Source organism: Halictus rubicundus, chromosome 9 (assembly GCF_050948215.1).
Source record: "Halictus rubicundus isolate RS-2024b chromosome 9, iyHalRubi1_principal, whole genome shotgun sequence".
Taxonomy (NCBI): domain Eukaryota; kingdom Metazoa; phylum Arthropoda; class Insecta; order Hymenoptera; family Halictidae; genus Halictus; species Halictus rubicundus.
Window position 1 is genome coordinate 17,029,367 of NC_135157.1, and position 22,579 is coordinate 17,051,945.

The 22,579-nt window shown below is 37.2% G+C and overlaps 5 protein-coding genes and 2 long non-coding RNA genes across 11 annotated transcripts in view; 5 read left to right on the forward strand and 2 right to left on the reverse strand.

The window, feature by feature from the left end:
- The first annotated feature begins 49 nt into the window (after positions 1 to 49).
- Positions 50 to 1,981, forward strand: LOC143357462 (transmembrane protein 208). Its single transcript, XM_076793985.1, has 5 exons — positions 50 to 340; positions 537 to 689; positions 842 to 978; positions 1,085 to 1,169; positions 1,518 to 1,981. Exons 1-5 carry the CDS (start codon positions 335 to 337, stop codon positions 1,650 to 1,652), a joined length of 516 nt encoding a protein of 171 aa, XP_076650100.1. The 5' UTR covers positions 50 to 334; the 3' UTR covers positions 1,653 to 1,981.
- Positions 1,762 to 4,929, reverse strand: LOC143357461 (uncharacterized). 5 transcript variants are annotated; one of them, XM_076793984.1, is made up of 4 exons: positions 4,716 to 4,929; positions 3,866 to 4,066; positions 3,200 to 3,773; positions 1,762 to 3,109 (listed from the first exon to the last, which is right to left on the reverse strand). In XM_076793984.1, exons 2-4 carry the CDS (start codon positions 4,058 to 4,060, stop codon positions 2,841 to 2,843), a joined length of 1,038 nt encoding a protein of 345 aa, XP_076650099.1. In that variant the 5' UTR covers positions 4,061 to 4,066; positions 4,716 to 4,929; the 3' UTR covers positions 1,762 to 2,840. The 5 variants fall into 5 exon arrangements, with proteins under 5 accessions (XP_076650099.1, XP_076650098.1, XP_076650095.1 ...); XM_076793983.1 differs by lacking the exon at positions 4,716 to 4,929 and adding an exon at positions 4,543 to 4,697; XM_076793980.1 differs by lacking the exon at positions 4,716 to 4,929 and adding an exon at positions 4,459 to 4,535.
- Positions 4,930 to 14,618: 9,689 nt separating this feature from the next.
- LOC143357485 (uncharacterized) overlaps positions 14,619 to 22,579 on the forward strand; it is a 252,097-nt gene continuing 244,136 nt past the window's right edge. The window contains exon 1 of the long non-coding RNA XR_013082821.1: positions 14,619 to 14,690. This is a non-coding gene — a long non-coding RNA (uncharacterized LOC143357485). The remainder of the gene's footprint in view (positions 14,691 to 22,579) is intronic.
- Positions 14,986 to 17,919, forward strand: Tsg101 (tumor susceptibility gene 101). The gene is made up of 9 exons (XM_076794010.1): positions 14,986 to 15,253; positions 15,354 to 15,532; positions 15,636 to 15,720; positions 15,804 to 15,869; positions 15,953 to 16,116; positions 16,191 to 16,311; positions 16,442 to 16,662; positions 16,737 to 17,092; positions 17,430 to 17,919. The coding sequence occupies exons 2-9, from the start codon at positions 15,479 to 15,481 to the stop codon at positions 17,614 to 17,616; spliced, it is 1,254 nt and encodes a 417-aa protein (XP_076650125.1). The 5' UTR covers positions 14,986 to 15,253; positions 15,354 to 15,478; the 3' UTR covers positions 17,617 to 17,919.
- Kud (oligosaccharyltransferase subunit 5 kud) lies at positions 18,114 to 19,297 on the reverse strand. The gene is made up of 3 exons (XM_076794012.1): positions 19,186 to 19,297; positions 18,393 to 18,632; positions 18,114 to 18,304 (listed from the first exon to the last, which is right to left on the reverse strand). The coding sequence occupies exons 1-2, from the start codon at positions 19,186 to 19,188 to the stop codon at positions 18,393 to 18,395; spliced, it is 243 nt and encodes an 80-aa protein (XP_076650127.1). The 5' UTR covers positions 19,189 to 19,297; the 3' UTR covers positions 18,114 to 18,304.
- Rpl28 (ribosomal protein L28) lies at positions 19,329 to 20,382 on the forward strand. Its single transcript, XM_076794011.1, has 4 exons — positions 19,329 to 19,424; positions 19,673 to 19,769; positions 19,908 to 20,150; positions 20,261 to 20,382. Exons 2-4 carry the CDS (start codon positions 19,683 to 19,685, stop codon positions 20,345 to 20,347), a joined length of 417 nt encoding a protein of 138 aa, XP_076650126.1. The 5' UTR covers positions 19,329 to 19,424; positions 19,673 to 19,682; the 3' UTR covers positions 20,348 to 20,382.
- On the forward strand, positions 20,696 to 21,916 carry LOC143357484 (uncharacterized). The gene is made up of 5 exons (XR_013082820.1): positions 20,696 to 20,912; positions 21,094 to 21,151; positions 21,336 to 21,392; positions 21,577 to 21,613; positions 21,801 to 21,916. It is a non-coding gene; the product is annotated as an uncharacterized LOC143357484 (long non-coding RNA).

Consider the following 22,579-nt stretch of genomic DNA (forward strand, 5'->3'; position numbering starts at 1 on the left):
TTTAACGTTTATGAATAAGCTATTCGTATACACATTATTTAATCGTTTATATTTAAGTAGCTATTTTAATTGTTTAGATATTCAATTTAATCAATTATTGAAACAATTGAAATGAAATAATGCGAATGGATTTGTGCTTTCGAATGAAAATACAGATCGGAAAATACTAATCTATATAGAGACTTTCCTTTCACGTACATTTCACGTGGCTTCCACAGAGCCGAACTGTTTTTGAATACTTATAACAAGGTTAAGTCTGTGTCATGTATTGATTATCGAACGAATATTAATTCTTTGATAACATCGGATATTAATTTTAATTTTTAAATACAAAATGACGGTAAGTTTTATACAATATTATTCATTTAATGTATCCTCATTCTCATTATTCTAAGTTTTATAGCAGATGACTTATCATTTTCATGATACTCAATACATTACTAATTACAGTACATAAATAAATTCAATCATGAAACAATGAATTATCACCGGAGATGTTTTTAAGGATTTGAAAATGTTGGATTATTTATTTTCAGACTAAAAAAGCTAAAGTAGCAACGAAGGGAGCGAAACAGATTGTCGAGGAGAACAAGACAACGCTAAACTTCTATAGGAACATGATTGCTGGAGCATTAGGAATATACTTTGTCACTACAATGTTCTTTTTCGCTTTCACTACAGTGTCCATAGTAAGTTATTTAATTCTAATTTATGTTATCAGTGTGAGCAATAATTGGTAAGCTATAGTCTTTATTATACGAAACAAAAAGTTTCCGAGTTAGCATATCTCCCTTTTAATAAATCTTTAATAAACCCTTTTAATAAATATTCTTAATTACAGACTTTAACCATATTCTCTGGAATTGTATATATAGGAAGTTTTCAATTTATGAAATACATAGCACAAGCTTCGTATTCTGAATCGGGACAACTATCGGATTCTGGAATTGATCTTAATATGGAAGGAGGTATAGCAGAGTAAATATCAAGAACTCTATTATTACTCTCTTGAAATAATGTAATACTTTATTACATTGATAGCTATTTTCCTTGGATATAATAATATTTCTCCATCCTGTTTCAGAAACGTGAAAGACTTAATCATATTAACATCTGGAGTACAAGTACTTTCCCTCATATCAAATTATTTTTGGCTGTTGTGGTTCCTTGTAAGTATACATCATCGAAGAGCGAGAGCAATTCACTGCTACAAATTATAAAATCTTTTACAATAATTTTTTTATAAATTCTTATGCTTTCTTTGTGTAGATTTAGTTATATACATTATATCAATCGAAATAAAAAGAACGCCAAAACATAGGTAAAAAATTGTCGATATTTAAGTCACTATTCGTGAAAAAAATCGAAGAATTTCGTGGATTCATTTTAAAGGGTGGACAGTGTTATCGACAATTTTTCACCTAAGATTTATTGGTCCCTCAATTTAGATCGTTAGTATGTTTCCCACTGGGAATGGTAATTACTGTCGTCTAGTAATTAGCATTGTATCGTTACAGGTACCGCTAAGAGGAGGTTGGATGCTGTGGAAACAAATATTAGCTCCATGGTTCTTTGCTCCAGCTCCCGAACAGCCTGAGATAAGCGAGAAGAAACAACGGAAATTGGACAAAAGGATGGCTAGACGGCATTAGAATTGTCCTTAGAATATACATTTTTTAAAACAAATATTCGAAAATTTTACGGGAGCGGGTTAGGCTTGAGCAAAATTATGAAACAAGACTGCCTTTGTTTCAGCCTGCATTGATTTATACACATTTATTCATCTTTTTTTTTCATGCGTATGAAAAGACTATTGCCTTTTATACAAACTTTTATACAATTTATAAAATCAATTTCATAGAAATTGAACGTTTATGAATGCTGTCGCCATTCATTTCAGCAACTGTCTTTTCGGTGTTTGAGAAAGAAACTTTATAATGAAAAGATTAATATAAAAATAAATTTTATAATTTATAACGTTTATCTATACCATTTTCCCTGTATTTAATTTCTATTTTTGTTCTTTATATAATATAAACGGCTGTTCACTTTCTCTGGCGATATAGATAAAATCATTTATACAAGAACTTAAAGTATACAGAGTTAAACGTTCTTACTTTTTATACATATGTACATACATACAAGTTTACACATGTACATCGGAGTGTAGTTATATATATATAAAATGAATTAAATTTATTAGGAAGGCTTAGATTAGCATAATAACATTGAGGCTATAAACAATTTTAACAGCCTCGAAACAAAATAAATGAAATATATAACTAATCCGAACCTTGTTGCATCTCATATGCAAACAGATAACATAAATTAAATACTCTCATTTGGTTTTCATTCAATGTACACATAATACTAAATGGAATGTGCTCATCATGGTTCCCTAATTTCCTATTAAAATCTCAAAAAAGTGCATCACAGTAAAAGTCGAAATGCAGAAACTCGCATGTTAAAATTGGTCTGTCGCGTGATTGTTAATTACAACCATTAATTCTAATAAACTATTAACAATAACTCGCATTGTAACTTTCATCGGACACGACGAAACTAAATCAAGGAATGTTCCCAAAATATTCATTGTAAAGTGCCTTGGATAGAAATAAATTAGAGAACGAGAAACGAAAGCTTTCTATGACTCGATTCGTAAAAATACAAACATTTACAATTAATTTCACAGGGAGTAAAAATGGTCTGCTTTAAAATACTGAATAGTATTTGCTAGGTGCTATTTTTGCATACTGTTATTATAATGTTTGGAATATTTTTCGATTTCCACAAGGCAATTATAACAAGATAAGATTGATGTATGCAAGCTTATTTTCGATTTAAGGAGTATCTACGTCCAAGCCTTTCTTTTTTCTGTAATCGTGTTCCGATTGATATCCAGGTGGATGATTATGATTATGCACACCTGTCGGCATAAATCGTTCAGCGATTACCGCACATTTACCTTTGCATCCGCGATGCTGTTCTGCACATCGATAATGAGATCTGTTTAAACCTTCGGAACGGGATGTTAAATTATATACATAGCCTTCGTGCACTAATTGAGGTCGACCCCGCGCAGAAAGCCTGTAAATTACTGGTTCAACTGCTGTAATATTCAAATCTCCATTATCATAACGAATTAGAATAATTTTAATTTTAATATTAGTATGAGAATTTCCAATGGTCTCATTTATACCTTGTTGCGCAGGACTCTCACTTGAAGTTTGTGCACTAGGCTGCTCCAACAAGTTCTCTGTCTTAACATTATCATTGTCCTCTGTCTTAATATTATCATTGCCCTCCGCGATAGAAACATCTTCTGTAGACTCATTGTCATCTAACAGTAAAACTTCCTTATTATCATTATCTGTCTCCTCGTTCGACATATCGTAAGAACTCTCCGACAGAGCCGAAGCATCTTGCCTTTTCCTTTTGGCACTCTTTTTTGTGATATCGCGGGACCTCTTTCTTCTGTCCATCATCTCTACATCTTTCGAAGTATCCCTTACAGTACTTAAATACGATTGAGCAGCATTTTGTGTGTCAGAGTCAGTGTTTGGTTGATTGTCACAGTTGGAAAACAATTTTGTAGCGCTCGCATCATCTGTTGCAAGCCCCCTGATTTGCAATGTCTGTGCCACTTTTAAAAATGTGGACAAATCTTCTTTCTTTATGTTTATTTCACCTTGGTACATGAATTTTAAGAGGGACTCGATTTCAGCATACTTTATGTCTTTCAAAATAATTACTGGGTGCTGACAAGGATTTTCCTGTGAAATCCACAAATGTATTTAACGTTTTGAACCATGCAACTTGGAGCATAACGCTGTACTATTCAAAAGGATAATATTTGATCTGGTACCTTAAATATATTTTTAAAGTACGGACTGCATACTGACAAGACAAGCTTGTGTGCCTGCAACAGCTGACCCTCCACAGCGAGGGTGACATCAACTAGATCATTTTCAGTGAGATGATTCAAAAAACCAGACGTCAGGTTGCTAGAAAAATTGTTCCATCTCAAAGAGAATTGTTCTGACAACGAAGTATTCGCCATGATTACCTGCAAAGGACGAAACTTGCATGACAACAGATTCGAAAAGAAATTTGCGATAAAAAAAAAGGAGAAGCTACAATTTCGAAATGGTTAATTCAGTACCCTGTGACGGTTGTTTAGGCAAATGAAAAGACGTTCTATAACAATAGATTTTAAAGGGATCAGCGAGTATAAAAGAAAAATTGATTGCTAAAAGTTTGCTACCGTGAAATGATTGTTTATATAATTGTAGAGAAATTCGATTTCATCGTGAACGTCGATGAATATTCACACGTTACTGCATTGAAAATGTTGAATATATGCGAAAAGTATCTAAGGTACGTACAAAAAACGCTCGTGGTTATCAAAGAATGCAAAGATTAGTAATATTATCCTATGTTACGCGTTATGAATCATACCATCGTGACAAACGCACTATCGGTACCGAAGGAATCGCGGTTCAAAAATTTTCGGATTGACAAATTAAAAATATTGTGCTGAACCTGTCTCGAACATATTGTCAATAAAACGGAAAGTAATATCTGCTTCGAGACATCGTATCATTACAAAATAATATTTCTATGCACAAGAAGAACTGTCATCATTTTTATTTGAAATAGACACCCGCAAACAATCTTTTAATGAAAAAACGCATTGTACTAAAAGTTCTACCGACATTTTCAGTAATATATTTCTTTCAACTTGTTATAATATTATGAAAGAAGTCTTTATCAACAATTGTTGTTGTTACAATCTTAGTGGAACGCAAACGTACGAAAAACCGGAATCAACAACAGTGAGTTCGAATATACTGTAAAACTTTAAGAATCTCGCAATTTCATTCTTCAGCGTTGAAGGAACAAGCCGTTATAATTGTTTATTGTTAATAAAAATCTTCTTCTTTCTTTTGATAAACATTTGTTAGTTTTGGACGCGTTTTAGTGATTTATATTCCGACTATTGGTTGTTGGACTATGCAGTTTTCTCTCTATAACGTCTCGCGATACAGAAGAAACAGCATGACGTTACGGAGGTCACAGAAAGATCAAGTTCGCTCTGATTGACCGATTATTCGCGTAATTTCCGCGCGAAATAGTGAATCAGAGGAGAGATATTTACCGATGGTTTTTCGGAAACATCTTGGAAACTAAGCGAGACTAACATTCCAAAGGAAAAGTTGTTCAAATATTGTTGAGATTTTTAACAATCCCAAGGTAGACAAGGGTAGACCAGAGTAGACCAGGGTAGTTCTGGAGGACCTTTAGTCAATCCCAAGGTAGGCAAGGGTAGCTCTGTCACAGATGAGCTATAGAAGTAGACTAATCACCCAATGTATTTTTTTTTCTCACATCCGCGGAGCTCTATAGTCCCTTTACCATTTCTGTGTCACATCCTACCGTATCGGTCGGAACTAATATTGTGGAACTAATATCACAGACGAGATGTAGAAGTAGGCTAGTCACCTTATGCGGTTTCGTGTCGATATGAAATACCGATTCTATCCAAATAGAATAACCAACTGTCGAGCTAGATCACATCACACAGAACATAATTCATGAATCGGGAATATTAGTGAGAATTGAGTACCATGTGTACTCCCAATAATCGTGCATAAAAGTTACTTTGACATGCTCAAGACATGCTTTAAAAGTTACTCTGTATCTCGAGTGCTATTAGCCATTTTTACTAAAAAAATTAGGTTCTTATACTCGTTAAACAAGCAGAGATAATAAATTTATCAGTGTATTGTGTTTAATAAATTAATGCGTTCGAATATTCATGGCTTAAAAGTTATTCTGTATCTCGAGTTCTATAATTTATTTTTACTAAATAATTCGATGGCAAGATGACGAAGGGAGAGCTTGTCGACGTAGTTGGCAGAAAAAATTGTTATAAATATTAACTAGCTGGAAATAATTAATTTACCAATTAATTGTGTTCGATAGTGACAAGCGAGCCAAGGACGACGGGCAGCGGATTTGATATTTCGGAATTTGGGAAACGATGGCCTCGCGACAAGTATGACAACAGACGTAAACAAAAGGTTTACGTTCACCCGAGGCCGGCCTCGAGCTCGACCAGCTGAGCTATTGTCAACGCTGGGACACGGTCGCACCGAAGCAGTTCTTATATGGATGCCATAAACTTTTTGTTTGGTAATCCACATAAGAACTGTGGTGGCCCGAAATGGTTTTTGCGTTACCGGAGTTACCTGTACGATAAATTAATGCGTGCGAATATTCATGGCTTGAAAGTTATTCTATATCTCGGTTTCTATAATTTATTTTTACTAAATAATTAGTTAGCATGATGGTCAAGGGAGTGCTTATCGACATCATTGGCGAAAGGAATTGTTATAAACATTAAAGAGCCACAAATAACAAATTTTACAGTGAACTGCGTACATAAATTAATGCGTACGAATATTCATGGCTTAAAAGTTATTCTATATCTCGGTTTCTATAATTTATTTTTACTAAATAATTAGTTAGCAAGATGGTCAAGGGATTGCTGGTTGATACCATTACCAAAAGAAATTGTTATAAACATTAAACAGTCAGAAATAATAAATTTTACAGTGAATTGCGTACGATAAATTAATACGTACGAATATTCATGGCTTAAAAGTTATTCTATATCTCGGTTTCTATAATTTATTTTTACTAAATAATTAGTTAGCAAGATGGTCAAGGGATTGCTGGTTGATACCATTACCAAAAGAAATTGTTATAAACATTAAACAGTCAGAAATAATAAATTTTACAGTGCATTGCGTACGATAAATTACTGCGTGCGAATATTCGTAAATTAATAGTTACTCTGTATTTCGAGTTCTATAATTTATTTTTACTAAAAAATTAAATGGCAAGATGGTCAAGGGATTGCTTGTTGATACCATTACCAAAAGAAATTGTTATAAACATTAAACAGCCAGATATAATAAATTTATCAGTGAATTGCGTTCGATAAATTAATGCGTACGAATATTCATGGTTTAAAAGTTACTCTGTATCTCGAGATCTACTACTTATTTTTGCTAAAAAATTAGATAGCAAGATGGCCAAGGGAGTGCTTGTTAACATCGTTACCAAAAGAAATTGTTATAAACATTAAACAGCCAGATATAATAAATTTATCAGTGAATTGCGTTCGATAAATTAATGCGTACGAATATTCATGGTTTAAAAGTTACTCTGTATCTCGAGATCTACTACTTATTTTTGCTAAAAAATTAGATAGCAAGATGGCCAAGGGAGTGCTTGTTAACATCGTTACCAAAAGAAATTGTTATAAACATTAAACAGCCAGATATAATAAATTTATCAGTGAATTGCGTTCGATAAATTAATGCGTACGAATATTCATGGTTTAAAAGTTACTCTGTATCTCGAGATCTACTACTTATTTTTGCTAAAAAATTAGATAGCAAGATGGCCAAGGGAGTGCTTGTTAACATCGTTACCAAAAGAAATTGTTATAAACATTAAACAGCCAGATATAATAAATTTATCAGTGAATTGCGTTCGATAAATTAATACGTACGAATATTCATGGTTTAAAAGTTACTCTGTATCTCGAGATCTACTACTTATTTTTGCTAAAAAATTAGATAGCAAGATGGCCAAGGGAGTGCTTGTTAATATCGTTACCAAAAGAAATTGTTATAAACATTAAACAGCCAGAAATAACAAATTTATCAATAATTACTATCACGGCGATCGAGATCTACCGAAATTAATTGGGGTGGGGGAGTTGCGCACCGCGCACCGCGCACCTGATCTCGGCGGCCGCGCTCAGTCAGTCAGTCGAGCGGCGCACTCCGGAGGGAGCGGAAGTGCTTCGGGACCTCAAGGACGAAGGACCTTGGGAGTTGACCAGAGGTTCTCCAGAGCTGCCCTGGCCTACTCTTGCCTGCCTTCGAGTTGACCAGGGACCCTCCAGAGCTGCACTGGACATCACTGGTCAGCCTTGGTCCACCTTTAGCTAGCTTAGGGTGGACCAACGGTCATTTAATACTTCCCTGGTCCACCTTAAGCTAGCTCGGGGTGGGCTTCTTGGAAACAGCGAGGTTCTCGGAAGCTTTCTCCGCTCACCTTGGTCAACCTTCAGCAGCTCTATGTAAGTAACAATTCAAATATACACTTTCTGTTTTCGAATGCCTATTCATTCAACGAACGTCGTCAATTACACTGTCCAACACCAAAAAAATTTTGCAATACCTGTTGGGTGATTCTTATACACTTTGTCATCCTAAAACCGAATCTGAAAGTAGAATTGCTCCATCACGCAACGTTTTCGAAAAATTTTGGTTTTTGTAAAAATGCCTGATTTTGATACGAAACGACGTGTTACGCAAAAACTAAACACGCGAGAAAGTTCAAATTTGAGTCAAGAGATAGAGGGGACTCTCCTCTACATATTCATATAGTCAATTATATTTTTATGTACTTCCTAATAGTTGTAAATGGTTGTTAAAGTTTGAAAATGTGCCGACGCGGGTACTTTGTACGCTCTATTTTTGTATTTATGTGAAAAATCCTTTATCTAGCAGGAATTTACTATACAGGAATGCATTCTACAGACATTTCTGGTAAAGAAACCATTCACGAAAAGTATTTGGTTCCCTTAATGTACGAGAAGGATCAGAAAATGTTAATTGACAGCGTGTGCGCGACGCGTTCGCGCCGGACGGCCATTGCAGCCTTTTCGCGACTCTCCGGGGCCGTCGCTATGCGTAGTCGACGTTGGTACCACTCAAGTATGTCTTTGCTTACTATGCTTAATTAAATACATTTTTTTTTGTCTTTTTGGGTGCCAATCATTACAAAAGATTATAAAAATACGAGTTATATTCACATTTCATTGTGGAAATGCTTAATGAAATGAACAATGAAATGTGAATATAACTCGTATTTTTATAATCTTTTGTAATGATTGGCACCCAAAAAGACAAAAAAAAAATGTATTTAATTAAGCATAGTAAGCAAAGACATACTTGAGTGGTACCAACGTCGACTACGCATAGCGACGGCCCCGGCGAGTCGCGAAAAGGCTGCAATGGCCGTCCGGCGCGAACGCGTCGCGCACACGCTGTCAATTAACATTTTCTGATCCTTCTCGTACATTAAGGGAACCAAATACTTTTCGTGAATGGTTTCTTTACCAGAAATGTCTGTAGAATGCATTCCTGTATAGTAAATTCCTGCTAGATAAAGGATTTTTCACATAAATACAAAAATAGAGCGTACAAAGTACCCGCGTCGGCACATTTTCAAACTTTAACAACCATTTACAACTATTAGGAAGTACATAAAAATATAATTGACTATATGAATATGTAGAGGAGAGTCCCCTCTATCTCTTGACTCAAATTTGAACTTTCTCGCGTGTTTAGTTTTTGCGTAACACGTCGTTTCGTATCAAAATCAGGCATTTTTACAAAAACCAAAATTTTTCGAAAACGTTGCGTGATGGAGCAATTCTACTTTCAGATTCGGTTTTAGGATGACAAAGTGTATAAGAATCACCCAACAGGTATTGCAAAACTCGAAAAAAGTTTAATTTTGTTGGACAGTGTTATTATTACTGTATTTCTAATTAGAATTTGCGTCGGGACTTTTTAAAAGTTTCTCTTCTCGAAATTATATTATATTACATTTTTGACATAAAATTGGTATTCCTCCGAACGGAGGTCCCTCGAGGGGCTCACTCACGGTCGGGGCCGTGGGTGAGTACGGGTATTGGCAAACCCGGGGCGACCCTAGCCTTAGGTCGTTGCGTCCCTATCTCGTTAGATTTATTTTCGATTGGAATTGTTATTCTTTCCAATTGAAATTTACCCCTGAACTTACAAAAGTTCCTATTATAAAATTTATATATTTGGTTTTAAATTGGTATTCCTCCGAACGGAGGTCCCTCGAGGGGCTCACTCACGGTCGGGGCCGTGGGTGAGTACGGGTATTGGCAAACCCGGGGCTACCCTAGCCTTAAGTCGTTGCGTCCCTATCTCGTTAGATTTATTTTCGATTGGAATTGTTATTCTTTCCAATTGAAATTTACCCCTGAACTTACAAAAGTTCCTATTATAAAATTTATATATTTGGTTTTAAATTGGTATTCCTCCGAACGGAGGTCCCTCGAGGGGCTCACTCACGGTCGGGGCCGTGGGTGAGTACGGGTATTGGCAAACCCGGGGCGACCCTAGCCTTAGGTCGTTGCGTCCCTATCTCGTTAGATTTATTTTCGAATGGAACTGTTCATCTTTCCAATTGAAATTTACTCCTGAACTTTCAAAAGTTCCTCTTTTAAAATTTATCTATCTGATTTGAAATTGGTATTCCTCCGAACGGAGGTCCCTCAGGGACTCACTGCTGTGGGTGAGTACGGGTATTGGCGAACCCGGGGCGCCCCGAAGCGCCACCTCAGTAGATTGAAGTTCTGTCTTCATCTACTCTTAGTTTGTTGTCGGTTAGGCCGTACTCGTGTACGGGGTTGTTATGGCTCCCGTGAGCCGGTTAGATTCGCACTCTCGTGCATATTAGGTAGGCCGTACTCGTGTACGGGGTTAGTTTGGCTCTCGTGAGCCGGTTAGATTCGCACTCTTGTGCATATTAGGTAGGCCGTACTCGTGTACGGGGTTAGCTTGGCTCTCGTGAGCTGGTGTTAGGTTTGGCTCTCGTGAGCTGGGTAGATTTCGCACTCTTGTGCGTGTTAGGTAGGCCGTACTCGTGTACGGGGTCATCGTTTGTTCTTTATTTCGTCGTCTTCTATTACTTCGATTCCTCCGTTGTATCTTGCCTAATTATTATTAGTCTGTTTCAGAGCGAGTACAACAGATGAGAAATTTTATCGTCGAACGAAGACAACACGTGGTACGAAGACGTCATATTATTTATAAGTTAGTATTAGTTGTCGAGCAATTATTGTGTTAGATTCACTTTGTTAAATTCGCTTGCTTTTATTTTGTCTCGCATTGTTCAGAGACTTGTCTGATTTAGTTTCCTTCTTTTGTCCACAATAATTGCTCGACTTGCGTGCGTACGTTAGTTTTTAAGATTTGTTCATCGTCGTTGTAATAATGTCGAGTAATGATTGCCATAATTTCACTTTGCTCGGTTCGATTTTTGACTCCGACACAGCCTTAGGCTGTGTCGGCCTTGCTTGTATGTACCAGACCGGTTGGTACCGGTACTCGGCGAAGAAACATTGAGAGGGATGTACGAGAGACCTGTTCACTCGTGTAAAATCCTCCCTGCCGTAAGTCCACCCGAGTCGCCTCAACGCTAGTCGTTGCCTGGCGACAGGTGGGTGGGGGAAACTTAGGGTATCGTTTGAACGCTTCTCTCGGCCATCGTTCTTCGTGTGGACACGTCGGGTATCGATGCTGGCTGGAGTTGGGCTGCAAGCATTGTACGCGTCGCGTCACCCTCGATCCAGAGCCTTCTGCTCTGGTTCGGTTTTGTTTCTCTCTTTGGAAGAATCAGAGCCTTCTGCCTGATTCGTTTTTAATCTCCCGTGAATCGGAGACTTCTTCTCCGACTCACACCTTTTTCTCCGCAATAATTACTCGACATACGCTGCGAAATTTAGTTTCTAAGACTCGAAACCGTCGTTGTAAGAAAGGGAGTCAGAAGGAAGCGTATTGAATTCCTTCTGGCTTCCTTTCGGGTCTCTTGTGCAGCAACCTCCTCGTGGTGAGACCCGGGCAATCGATAATATTCTCTATTTGTTAGATCTTCTATTATCTTACAAATAATGAATAAAATCGAGCTAATAGCTGCTCATTTGTAATTTGCGATAACATTGTGAAATAAAATTGAAGACGTACTGATAATAAAAACTTGTGTGTTTAATTGAATTGTGTGTGTCTGAATTTATTTTAAACTTGCATGGGGTGGGCCAAAGGTCCTTCCTGCTTTCCTTCGCGCTTTCCTTGTTTACCTTTGGCCCACCTACGCCTTCTTGGCAGCTCCTTTTAATTATTAACCGAAACACACACTTCTTGTTTCGGAATACTTTTTCATTCAATATACATCGTACATTTTTTCTGGATTTCTAATTGAAATTTGCTTCTGAACTTTTTAAAAGTTCCGTTTCTTAAAATTGCTATGACCCTAGCCTTTATGTCGTTGCGTCCCAATTTCGTTTGATTTATTTTCGATTGGAATTGTTCATCTTTCCAATTGAAATTTATTTCTGAACTTTCAAAAGTTCTTATTCTAAAATTTATATGTCTGGTTTTAAATTGGTATTCCTCCGAACGGAGGTCCCTCAGGGACTCACTGCTGTGGGTGAGTACGGGTATTGGCGAACCCGGGGCGCCCCGAAGCGCCACCTCAGTAGATTGAAGTTCTGTCTTCATCTACTCTTAGTTTGTTGTCGGTTAGGCCGTACTCGTGTACGGGGTTGTTATGGCTCCCGTGAGCCGGTTAGATTCGCACTCTCGTGCATATTAGGTAGGCCGTACTCGTGTACGGGGTTAGTTTGGCTCTCGTGAGCCGGTTAGATTCGCACTCTTGTGCATATTAGGTAGGCCGTACTCGTGTACGGGGTTAGCTTGGCTCTCGTGAGCTGGTCGTAGGTTGGCTCTCGTGAGCCGGTTAGATTCGCACTCTTGTGCATATTAGGTAGGCCGTACTCGTGTACGGGGTTAGTTTGGCTCTCGTGAGCTGGTAGATTTGCACTCGTGTGCATGTTAGGTAGGCCGTACTCGTGTACGGGGTCATCGTTTTGTCTTTATTTCATCGTCTTCTTATACTTCGTTGTACTCCATTGTTTTGTGTCTAATCATTACTAATCTGTTTCAGATTGAGTACAACGGTTGCAGAAATTTATCATCGAACGAAGACAACGCATCGTACGAAGACTCGTTTCTTCTTCGATTAATTATGTGTTCCTCCATTTTGTGTCTAATTATTATTAGTCTGTTTCAGTTAAATCGCAACAGTTCAGCATGATCATCGTCGAACGAAGACAACGAATAGTAAGAAGACTTCACAGTATTTATAAGTTCGTATTAGTTCTCGAGCAATTATTGTGTTAGATTCACTTTGTTAGTTTCGCTTGTTGATTTGGGTCACAGCCTTCTGCTGTGACCAGTTGGTAGCGTCACCCTCGAACCAGAGGTTACTACTCTGGTTCGCTTCTTTCATTTTTCTTTCTCGTAAATCTGAGCCTTCTGCTCCATTTTTATTTTCTCTGGAATTGTTCAGAGACTTGTCAGATTTAGTTTTTTTTTGGCTCACAATAATTGCTCGATTCGAGTGCGTGCGTTAGTTATTAAGCTTGTTTATTAGTATTGTATAAATGTCGAGTAATTATTGCCGTAACTTCACTTTGCTCGGTTCGATTTTTGATTCCGACACAGCCTTATGCTGTGTCGGACCTTGCTTGTATGTACCAGACCGGTTGGTACCGGTGCTCGGCGTAGATCCATTGAGAGGGATGTTCGAGAGACCTGTTCACTCGTGTAAAATCCTCCCTGCCGTAAGTCCACCCGAGTCGCCTCAACGCTAGTCGTTGCCTGGCGACAGGTGGGTGGGGGAAACTTAGGGTATCGTTTGAACGCTTCTCTCGACCATCGCTCTTCGTGAGGACACGTCGGGTATCGATGCTGGCTGGAGTTGGGCTGCAAGCATTGTACGCGTCGCGTCACCCTCGATCCAGAGCCTTCTGCTCTGGTTCGGTTTTGTTTCTCTCTTTGGAAGAATCAGAGCCTTCTGCCTGATTCGTTTTTCATCTCCCGTGAATCGGAGACTTCTTCTCCGACTCACACCTTTTCCTCCGCAATAATTACTCGACATACGCTGCGAAATTTAGTTTGTAAGATTTTAAACCGTCGTTGTAAGAAAGGCAGTCAGAAGGAGGCGTATTGAATTCCTTCTGGCTCCCTTTCGGGTCTCTGGTGCAGCAACCTCCTCGTGGTGAGACCTGGGCAATCGTTATTATTCTCTATTTGTAAGAACTTCTATTAATCTTACAAATAGAGAATAATATCGAGCTAATAGCTGCTCATTTATAATTTGCGATAACATTGTGAAATAAAATTTAAGACGTACTAATAATAAAAACTTGTGTATTCAATTGAATTGTGTGAATTTATTTTAAACTTGCTTGGGGTGGGCCAAGGGTCCTTCCTGCTTTCCTTCGCGCTTTCCTTGTTTACCCTTGGCCCACCTACGCCTTCTTGGCAGCTCCTTTTAATTATTAATCGAAACACACACTTCTTGTTTCGGTAGACCTTTTCATTCAATGAACATCGTCAATTTTTTTGTGGATTCCTAATGGAAATTTGCTTCTGAACTTTTCAAAAGTTCCGTTTATTAAAATTGGGGGCTCACTCACGGGTGGGGCCCGTGGGTGAGTACGGGTATTTGCGAACCCGGGGCGTCCTGAGCTTGTAGGTCGTTGCGTCCCAATTTCGCTAGATTTATTTTTGATTGGAATTGTTCATCTTTCCAATTGAAATTTTCTTCTGAACCTTCGAAAGTTCCTACTCTAAAATTGACGTATCTGGTTTAAAATTGGTATTCCTCCGGACGGAGATCCTTCTTTATCATTTATTATAGGCATATAATCTTTCTAATGGATCTAGTTGCAACATTTATCGTTCGTCAGTATAGAGTGCGTAAGAAATCTAGTTGTTAACGATGTCGGTATTTCAGATCGTGAGACACGAAACCCTAAATGTTGATTGATCTACTCCTATACCTCGTCTGTGTCTCTGTGCTGTAATGTAGTTCATCAATTCTCTGTTCTGTTCGGGTAGAGGGCGCATGAAATCCAGCGAGTTTTAGGGATGTCGGTATTTCAGATCGTGCGACACGAAACCCCATAAGGTGACAGGTCTACTCTTACATCTCGTCTGTGTCGAAATCTCGGGCGCGAGCACTCTTATTTCCTCTCTGACAATGAGTGAATAGAAAACGTGACATCAGAGTAGCCGTCGGACGCGACCATAAAGAGGGAATGCCGTACAATTTTCTCACGGATATTCTAGTTTCAAAATGCGCGCCAACATTGGCACGCGTTGGTCATCTATAGTCGTGACCAGTCGTGACCTATCAATTGTTTTATATGCTCTCTGACTATAAGTCATAGCGAAATCATGCTACACGTTACAGTTCGCAGGGAGTATGTAATTGTGGATGACAGATGAATGAATTTAGTTGGTTTACATGATCGTGTCGTGGAGGAAGCTGTGAGACAGTTACAGTGAGTTGAAGTTATCATTTGGTTATGTTCGCGTAGCAGCAAACGGATGACTGCTTCGAGTCTCCTTGTATCAAGGAAGATAATTACAATTGATTGATAGATCGAGTCCGTGGGGTGCTTGGAAGAAAAACCGCTTGATCAATATCGGAAAAATTCAAGTGCGAAGTAGGAGACATTAGGTTCTTTTTGTATTTTTCCCGCAGTCACATTAGAATTATTGGTTAAATGGTGAAAATGACACCGTTGGATGAGGGGAAGATAAGACAAGGTTTAACAAAGGCATGTACTATATATTTACCTCGGTGTTTGTATTTTTATCTTTATTATCATTAACATACATCTTTCAATCGGTTTGTGATGTAACAGGCGTCTTATTTTTCAGTATCAAAATCCAGATACCTCAAGAAAGCATGTCATCAGAGTTCTAAATGTTTATAAAGGCTTGCAATTCATGGTCGAGCCGTTCGGTATGTATCTGCGTGTTTGTCATTAACAGATTCCTGAATAATTATACAGATTCGTTAATTTGTTGCAATCGCTTCTATCTTAGTGTTCAATGATGGGTCACGCAAAGAATTATTCAATTTACAAGGCACAATACCCGTCTCTTATAAAGGTAATGTCATTTCTCATTTACAATAAGAATCAAAATTCTTTTGATACAGCGAACTTAAAAAATGTAAATTATAATGTATTTAGGTACTTGCTATAACATCCCTGTGTGTATATGGCTCATGGACACACATCCAAACAATGCACCAATGTGCTATGTTAAGCCTACAGCTGACATGACTATTAGAGTCAGCGAGTTTGTTGATCACAATGGAAAAATTTATTTACCTTACCTTCATGATTGGTTCCCGGTAAGTACTGGATGCAACAACATTCACAATTTCTTTTATATTATAAGATATACTACAATACATTTTGTGTTTAGCATTCATCCGATTTACTCAGCCTAATTCAAATAATGATTGTTACTTTCGGAGATAAACCGCCTGTATATACTAAAATGAAGAAAGACACTCAGTCGAGTTCTACTCCTTATCCTATACAACGTAAGACAGTCCAACTTCTGAATATATTTTTCTTAATTATCAAGGAACATCAACCAAGCTACCAAAGTTTCTTGCTGATTGATGTTCCTCGTGAGACTTTTTGTATACTAAATCATAAACATTTGCACAGCTTTCATGCCCATGCCTGGAGCTGGCAGCCACGTACCTGGCTCAAACTTTCCATACATGCAAAATTCTCAGTACGGAGGTGGCAACAACGCGTATCCCCCATACATGCCCACCCCATCCTCTGGATTCCCATATCCAGGTTATGGTTCTTATGGTGGTACTGCTTCGAATTATCCGTCGCAAAGCTATGGTTCTTATCCGTATCCTCCAATAACTCAACCTGTGAGTTACAACTTTTTGTGAACAGAACAGAATTGTTTGAGCTATATTATTTACTATGTTTTGCAATTCCCAAGTCTGCTGTAGTACCCGAGCCTGCTGGCGGATCGGGTACCATAACGGAGGAGCACATCAGAGCGTCTTTGTTGTCGGCTGTGGAGGATAAACTTAGACGGAGACTCAAGGAACAATTTTCGCAACTGTTAGCCGAGTTAGAGACATTACGTCGAACGCAACAGGAACTCACTGCCGGATCTTGCCACCTAGACGAGTTGTTTGACCGATTGAAGAAAGAACAGGCTGAACTCGAAAAAAATATTACTATACTTCAGGATAAGGAGGCGGAATTAGAGAAAGAAATCGCTAAACTGTCCGATAATCAGTCGATAGACGTTGATGAAGCCGTTACCACAATTGCACCGCTTTACAAACAGTAAGTATCACGGTGTAAAAGATATAGCCGGATGAGGGTCTGCTCTTGAATCGATTTCAACTCTGTATCTTGCTCATAAGTTTAGTCACAGGTGCATTATGCGTAGACTGCGGATCTTTGTGCAAAATACAAGTTTTTTTACATCACTTGCAAGAAGCGGGACACAAATGGAAATTCGACTATTGGATCCTTCGACTATTTCAAATTTTTCTTGTACAATTTTGTTACAAATGCATCAAATCCGCAGTCTAATGATGAGTTAAAATCGGTTTAAGGGTAGATTTTACCATCTTATTTGTTAATTTATTCTAATACGCTGTTACCTCTTTGTTTAAAGAATGTTGAACGCGTTCGCGGAAGAGGCTGCCACGGAAGATGCGATATATTATCTCGGCGAGGGTTTGCGTTGCAGTATCTTGGATTTGGATGCGTTCTTGAAGCAAGTGAGACAACTCTCGCGCAGACAATTCATGCTCAGAGCACTCATGCAACGCTGCCGTCAGAAAGCGGGGCTAGCCGGTTAAATAATTTGTTTTGATTTTCACGATTTATATGACGTTACGCTATTTAATATTTTATTTTATTACAAATGATGCATACAGAAACGGAATCTATGAACCCCACGACAGAGAATAGGGGGATAGAAATATTTTAAACAGGCAAATGAATATCGTTGCGAGTCCAGAAAGTCTTTTGTATGGGTTGTATACTGTGCATCAGCATATTTTTTGTTTCATATTCACACGTTTTGGTTGGCAACAAACTACACTGTGCGGATGCAAAACTTTTTCTGTACAAAATGAAACAAAAAATACTACATACTTATACATACATACATATATATATAAATATAGATAGATGTGTAATAAATAAAGGTAAGTATTTCAAAATGTGTGAGTACACTTGTTTTAATAAAATTATATTTCTGAACATAACATACTATAAAAAAACATCTGTATAAAATTCGTATGTTTCTAATTGATTCTTTTTTTTACATTATATTGGAATTATGTACCTTGAGTAGCAATTTTAGAGAATTAAGACATATAAATGCTTGTATACTGTGTGATAAATGTATAGATTAATCACTGCATTGCACATTTTAGTAAAAATACATTGTTTTTATTCTTATGACGTTGGATTGTAATGGAATCATTTAAATGCTATTACATGTTGCCTTAGAAATTATTTTTTTACACCAACAAGTTTAACCTGAAACGAAAACAATTGAGTCAGCGCATAATTTCGGTAAATTTTCTGGCGATTTATAATCGAAAAATTTTAAATATTTGCGATATACCTATACGTAAATGCCGACCCAAAGAAGTAGGAATAACACACCAAATCCGCAAAATAATGCTGCCACTAGTGAAATTAACAATTCTTTAATCATGTCTCTAGTGAATTTTGTGCTCGTGACTTCGTACACGAAGAACCATGCTGTGAAAAATATTCCAATTCCTAATAAAACCACTGCTAGGACTGGGAATATCGCAGGGTTTATGGGAGAGACATATCTTATCATAGAATCGATTTCCTCCTGGATCAGACAAAAAACAGAATCAATTTTAGTGAAACCTCAATTAATACTAATTCATTAAGTCCTAACTCTTTATCAAGTATGAAAGCATTGTATCAGCAATATCTTCTTCTAATGATTGAAATCGTAGTCAGTTCTTAACGTTCACCATCTTAAGAAAACCTTTTAACATGCAACATATTTTTATTTCACTTTTAAGGTCATCGTACCTGTGTGTAAAATGTAATCGGTAAAGTATGAAAAAAATGTTGTAGTCGAATTACAAATTTTCTAATATAATGTATTAGAGTTTCACAATACATTTAATAACTTATCGGCACAATATTATTCTTCTACATTTTACATATACATCGCAATAATATAATTTCACTCTGATTGTTAAACATGCGGAACTTCAGTCAAAAAACACCGGGGCCAAAGTGAAAGACGTGTCCAAAAATCGTGATATAAGATTTTGAATCATTCGATGTAATTAGGGAATATAATTGGAACGGTAAAGGAGCATTTGTATTATTGAGTTAAATCATCACGTTGGAACAAACACGGTACTCACCATCTTATTAATGAAATATTTTGACGTGGCTTGGTTAGTAGACACGTAAAAAGAACTCACGTTGACTTAACACGCTATCAGCGATAATATTTGTTAATAATTTGCGGCGAACTTCAGTTTATATGAAAATCACCAGACGGCGCTGTCTAGGGACATTCTGGTTTACAACTGAAGAGATCCACTTCGTCCACCATCTTGGATTTTCCTTTCTTGCTTCTCTCCGTTTGATGGTGCACGTGGTGAGTCTGTTTTCTATACTTAAGTTATTAATACATTATTTGTAGCGTTAATATAATATCGAATAATATTCACTAATATATTGATTCATTGAAACTAACAAATTGTTTTAATAGTTTTGATATAGTGCGTGATATTTTGAGTAATAAGTGTCCGGGTAACCTAGCTGCCAAATGTCGTAGACGTGTGTCGATAAACGCGTATTTATTTCATTATTTCGAGAAAATTAGGAATATTTCTATTATTTCAGACCATTCAAGATGTCGTCGCATTTGAATTGGATGATCATCCGCAATAATAATGCCTTCCTTCTTAAGAAGCGCAACATCAGTAAACCATTCTCCACGGTTCGTACCACGACTCATTTTTTATCACTTTAATATTGAAATGTTATATCTCAGTTGAAACTTAATTTTATCATGCATTAGAGAAATTCAATTTGTCCTTATCTCAAGGTTTAACGATGCTTCTATGCATAATTCTAGGAACCCAACAATTTGACCAACCTCAGCAGCTACCGCTACTCTGGTTTAATTCATAAGAAGAGTGTCGGTGTTGTCGACACTCCCGACAAGAAGGGATTCACAGTTGTGTACAAGAAGGTACGCTCATCAAAGAAGCCAGCAAAATCCACTGTCAAGTGTGTAATGAATGCTGGAGCTCGCCGTTCTTTGTATAAGCTGAAGAGGTTGCTCACAAAGAATAAGTACCGTGTAGACTTAACCAAGGTAAACCAATTTATAATAAATAATAAGACATATTTTGAATCGAACTCAGATCTTCCAGACACTACACGAACACATAGTCTATAGCCATTTATTGTTACTTTTTTTTCCAGGTTGCTCTCCGCCGTGCCAGTGCTGTGTTGAGATCCCAAAAGCCTTTGCCTGCAAAGAAGACGAGAACGACCAAAAAGGCCGATTAATTTGTACACATTAATAAACATATGTTTTAATGTAAGCTTCCACAAATGGCTCATGCTGCAAAGGAGACTTGTTTAAATATCATAGAATTAAAAATAGATTTGTACATAGTAAAGTTATGAATCTGACAATTCTTCTTTGCAGCCATTGCTCACTCATTTTTACTCATTCCATTATACAAATTTATAAATAAGTACATGTATAAAAAAAGGTGAGTTGTTTTCTGTACTTGCTTTTGCTTTGATAGTGCAGTTAATAATCTTGGTATTGTTTATTATGATTACAGATTTAGAGCAGTGTACCATACGGAAGTCTTCTTAAATAAAGGTAAATTAATTTATGATGTGTCTCAGCTTAGTTTTGTTAGTGGAAAAATTACGTTATGATGATACTTGCAACCACCAAGATCTATGAGTGCCATGATTAGCCTTTGTATTTGCTATCTGATATAGAGTTCATGAAATACACTGTTTCAATTTGGAATAAAGTAACATGATATTTTAAATAGTGATAACTTTTTCCAGATTGCAGAACTGTGTGGATAGTCCTGTGTAATCAGCATAAATGGTTAGTATTGTCTTTATGTATCATTTCTGTCTTAACATTTCTAATTCATGATGAAACTTGCAACCACCAAGATCTATGAGTGCCATGATTAGTCCTTGTATTTGCTATCTGAAGTAGTTCACGTGCAAAATTGTTTTTAAGTCATCAAAGTATAATTATTAACGAGAAATAATTATTTCAGATATTTTCACGAGCACAGTGCGGCGCGCAGAATACTCGAAGGCGAATCATGTTAAAACGTGAGTATAAATATTATTACTGTAAGTCTTTTGTGTGACTTAACTTTTGCATGATGAAACTTTTATCCACCAAGATCTATGAACGCCATGATTAGTCTTCGTATTTGCTATCTGAAGTAGTTGACATGTTAAATTGTTTTTAAGTCATCAGAGTATAATTATTAACAAGAAAAAATTATTTCAGATATTCTCATGACCACTTGCGACGCGCCGACTACTCGAAGGGAAATCACGTTAAAACGTGAGTAAAAATATCATTATTTTAATTCTTTCATGTAACTTTTGTATGATGAAACTTTTATCCACCAAGATCTATGAACGCCGTGATTAGTCACAGTATTTGCTAGCTGATTCATTAGTTCAAAAATCACTGACTAATCAATTCAAGACGCTCGGTTAACAAAGTCTGTTCTCTATTTTTACAGGCGGCCGTGAATACATCAGTTTGCAGTTCCCGGGAAGGTAATGAATCTTTTTATTTATGCCACGAAGAATTCTCATTACTATTTCGTTTACGTGATGATTCATTCACCAAGATCTATGAATGCTATGATTTTAAATTTGCTACTTCTGAGAACGTTAAATCAATTTTACGACTAGCACACTAAATAGGAATAAAATTAAAAAATATATTTTATTTTTTGTGCAGGTGATCAGCCACTCCAAAGGTCTCTTCGAACACCACACGTGTCTCTGCAAAGTCGGTTTAGGTTATATAAGGTATCCCTCTTTCCTGTAACGATATCAAATAAAACAATATTTCTATGAAAATACGAGCATCATTTTCACGGAATGTATGTTGAGTGACTATACGCGGTATACGTATCGTAATTAATGGTGAACATGTTAGTAAAAACGTCCTTGGCGGGTAGAGCGTGTACCATTTTCTTACACTCGTTAGTCATTAATTTTTTGTCAAATTGCGAAAGTGTTTCGCCTGGTGTACAACCTCTAACGCGTGCTTTGCGACATCAGAAAATGAAAGGAGGCACGTGTACGTACAGATTCTCCAGTGTCATCTGTTCTATCATCATTCATGTCCATTGAGTATTTGTCGTGGGAGGTCAAGAATCGAAAGTGTTTTTACGAGCCGTCCTGTGCCAACACAGGCCTCATTTTTGAGCCTTATGCTTACGCAACGAATACTATCCCCTGATATAATCGCGACGAGGTTGTATCGTCAAAAATTAAAAAAAACAGTGCTTCTGATATTGCAAAGCAGAATTGAGTTACATTTGTAAATCCAGTACGAGCCGACATTAGATAAATGAAATACACGGTTGAACTTTGGAATTTCGGCTGGAGGGGTTGATGTAACAATCACCGAAATTTAGTTATCAAATAGGGTATTTAATTTCGGACAAGGAAAATAGACGTTCAGCTGCGTAAATCAATAAATGGTGCAGCGAACCTATTATGCATGGTACA

Bases quoted from the DNA above. Each gene is read 5' to 3' on its own strand.
- LOC143357462 (XM_076793985.1), top strand. The intron at 690-841 runs GTAAGTTATTTA...TCTTAATTACAG, and splicing joins CTTTCACTACAGTGTCCATA to ACTTTAACCATATTCTCTGG. The intron at 979-1,084 runs GTAAATATCAAG...ATCCTGTTTCAG, and splicing joins ATGGAAGGAGGTATAGCAGA to AAACGTGAAAGACTTAATCA.
- LOC143357461 (XM_076793980.1), bottom strand. The intron at 3,774-3,865 runs GTACCAGATCAA...TGGATTTCACAG, and splicing joins ACTTTAAAAATATATTTAAG to GAAAATCCTTGTCAGCACCC. The intron at 3,110-3,199 runs GTATAAATGAGA...TGAATATTACAG, and splicing joins TGAGAGTCCTGCGCAACAAG to CAGTTGAACCAGTAATTTAC.
- Tsg101 (XM_076794010.1), top strand. From the start codon at position 15,479: ATGGTGAAAATGACACCGTTGGATGAGGGGAAGATAAGACAAGGTTTA. The intron at 16,117-16,190 runs GTAAGTACTGGA...TTTTGTGTTTAG, and splicing joins ACCTTCATGATTGGTTCCCG to CATTCATCCGATTTACTCAG. The intron at 16,312-16,441 runs GTAAGACAGTCC...ACATTTGCACAG, and splicing joins TACTCCTTATCCTATACAAC to CTTTCATGCCCATGCCTGGA.
- Rpl28 (XM_076794011.1), top strand. From the start codon at position 19,683: ATGTCGTCGCATTTGAATTGGATGATCATCCGCAATAATAATGCCTTC. The intron at 19,770-19,907 runs GTTCGTACCACG...GCATAATTCTAG, and splicing joins TCAGTAAACCATTCTCCACG to GAACCCAACAATTTGACCAA. The intron at 20,151-20,260 runs GTAAACCAATTT...TTTTTTTTCCAG, and splicing joins ACCGTGTAGACTTAACCAAG to GTTGCTCTCCGCCGTGCCAG.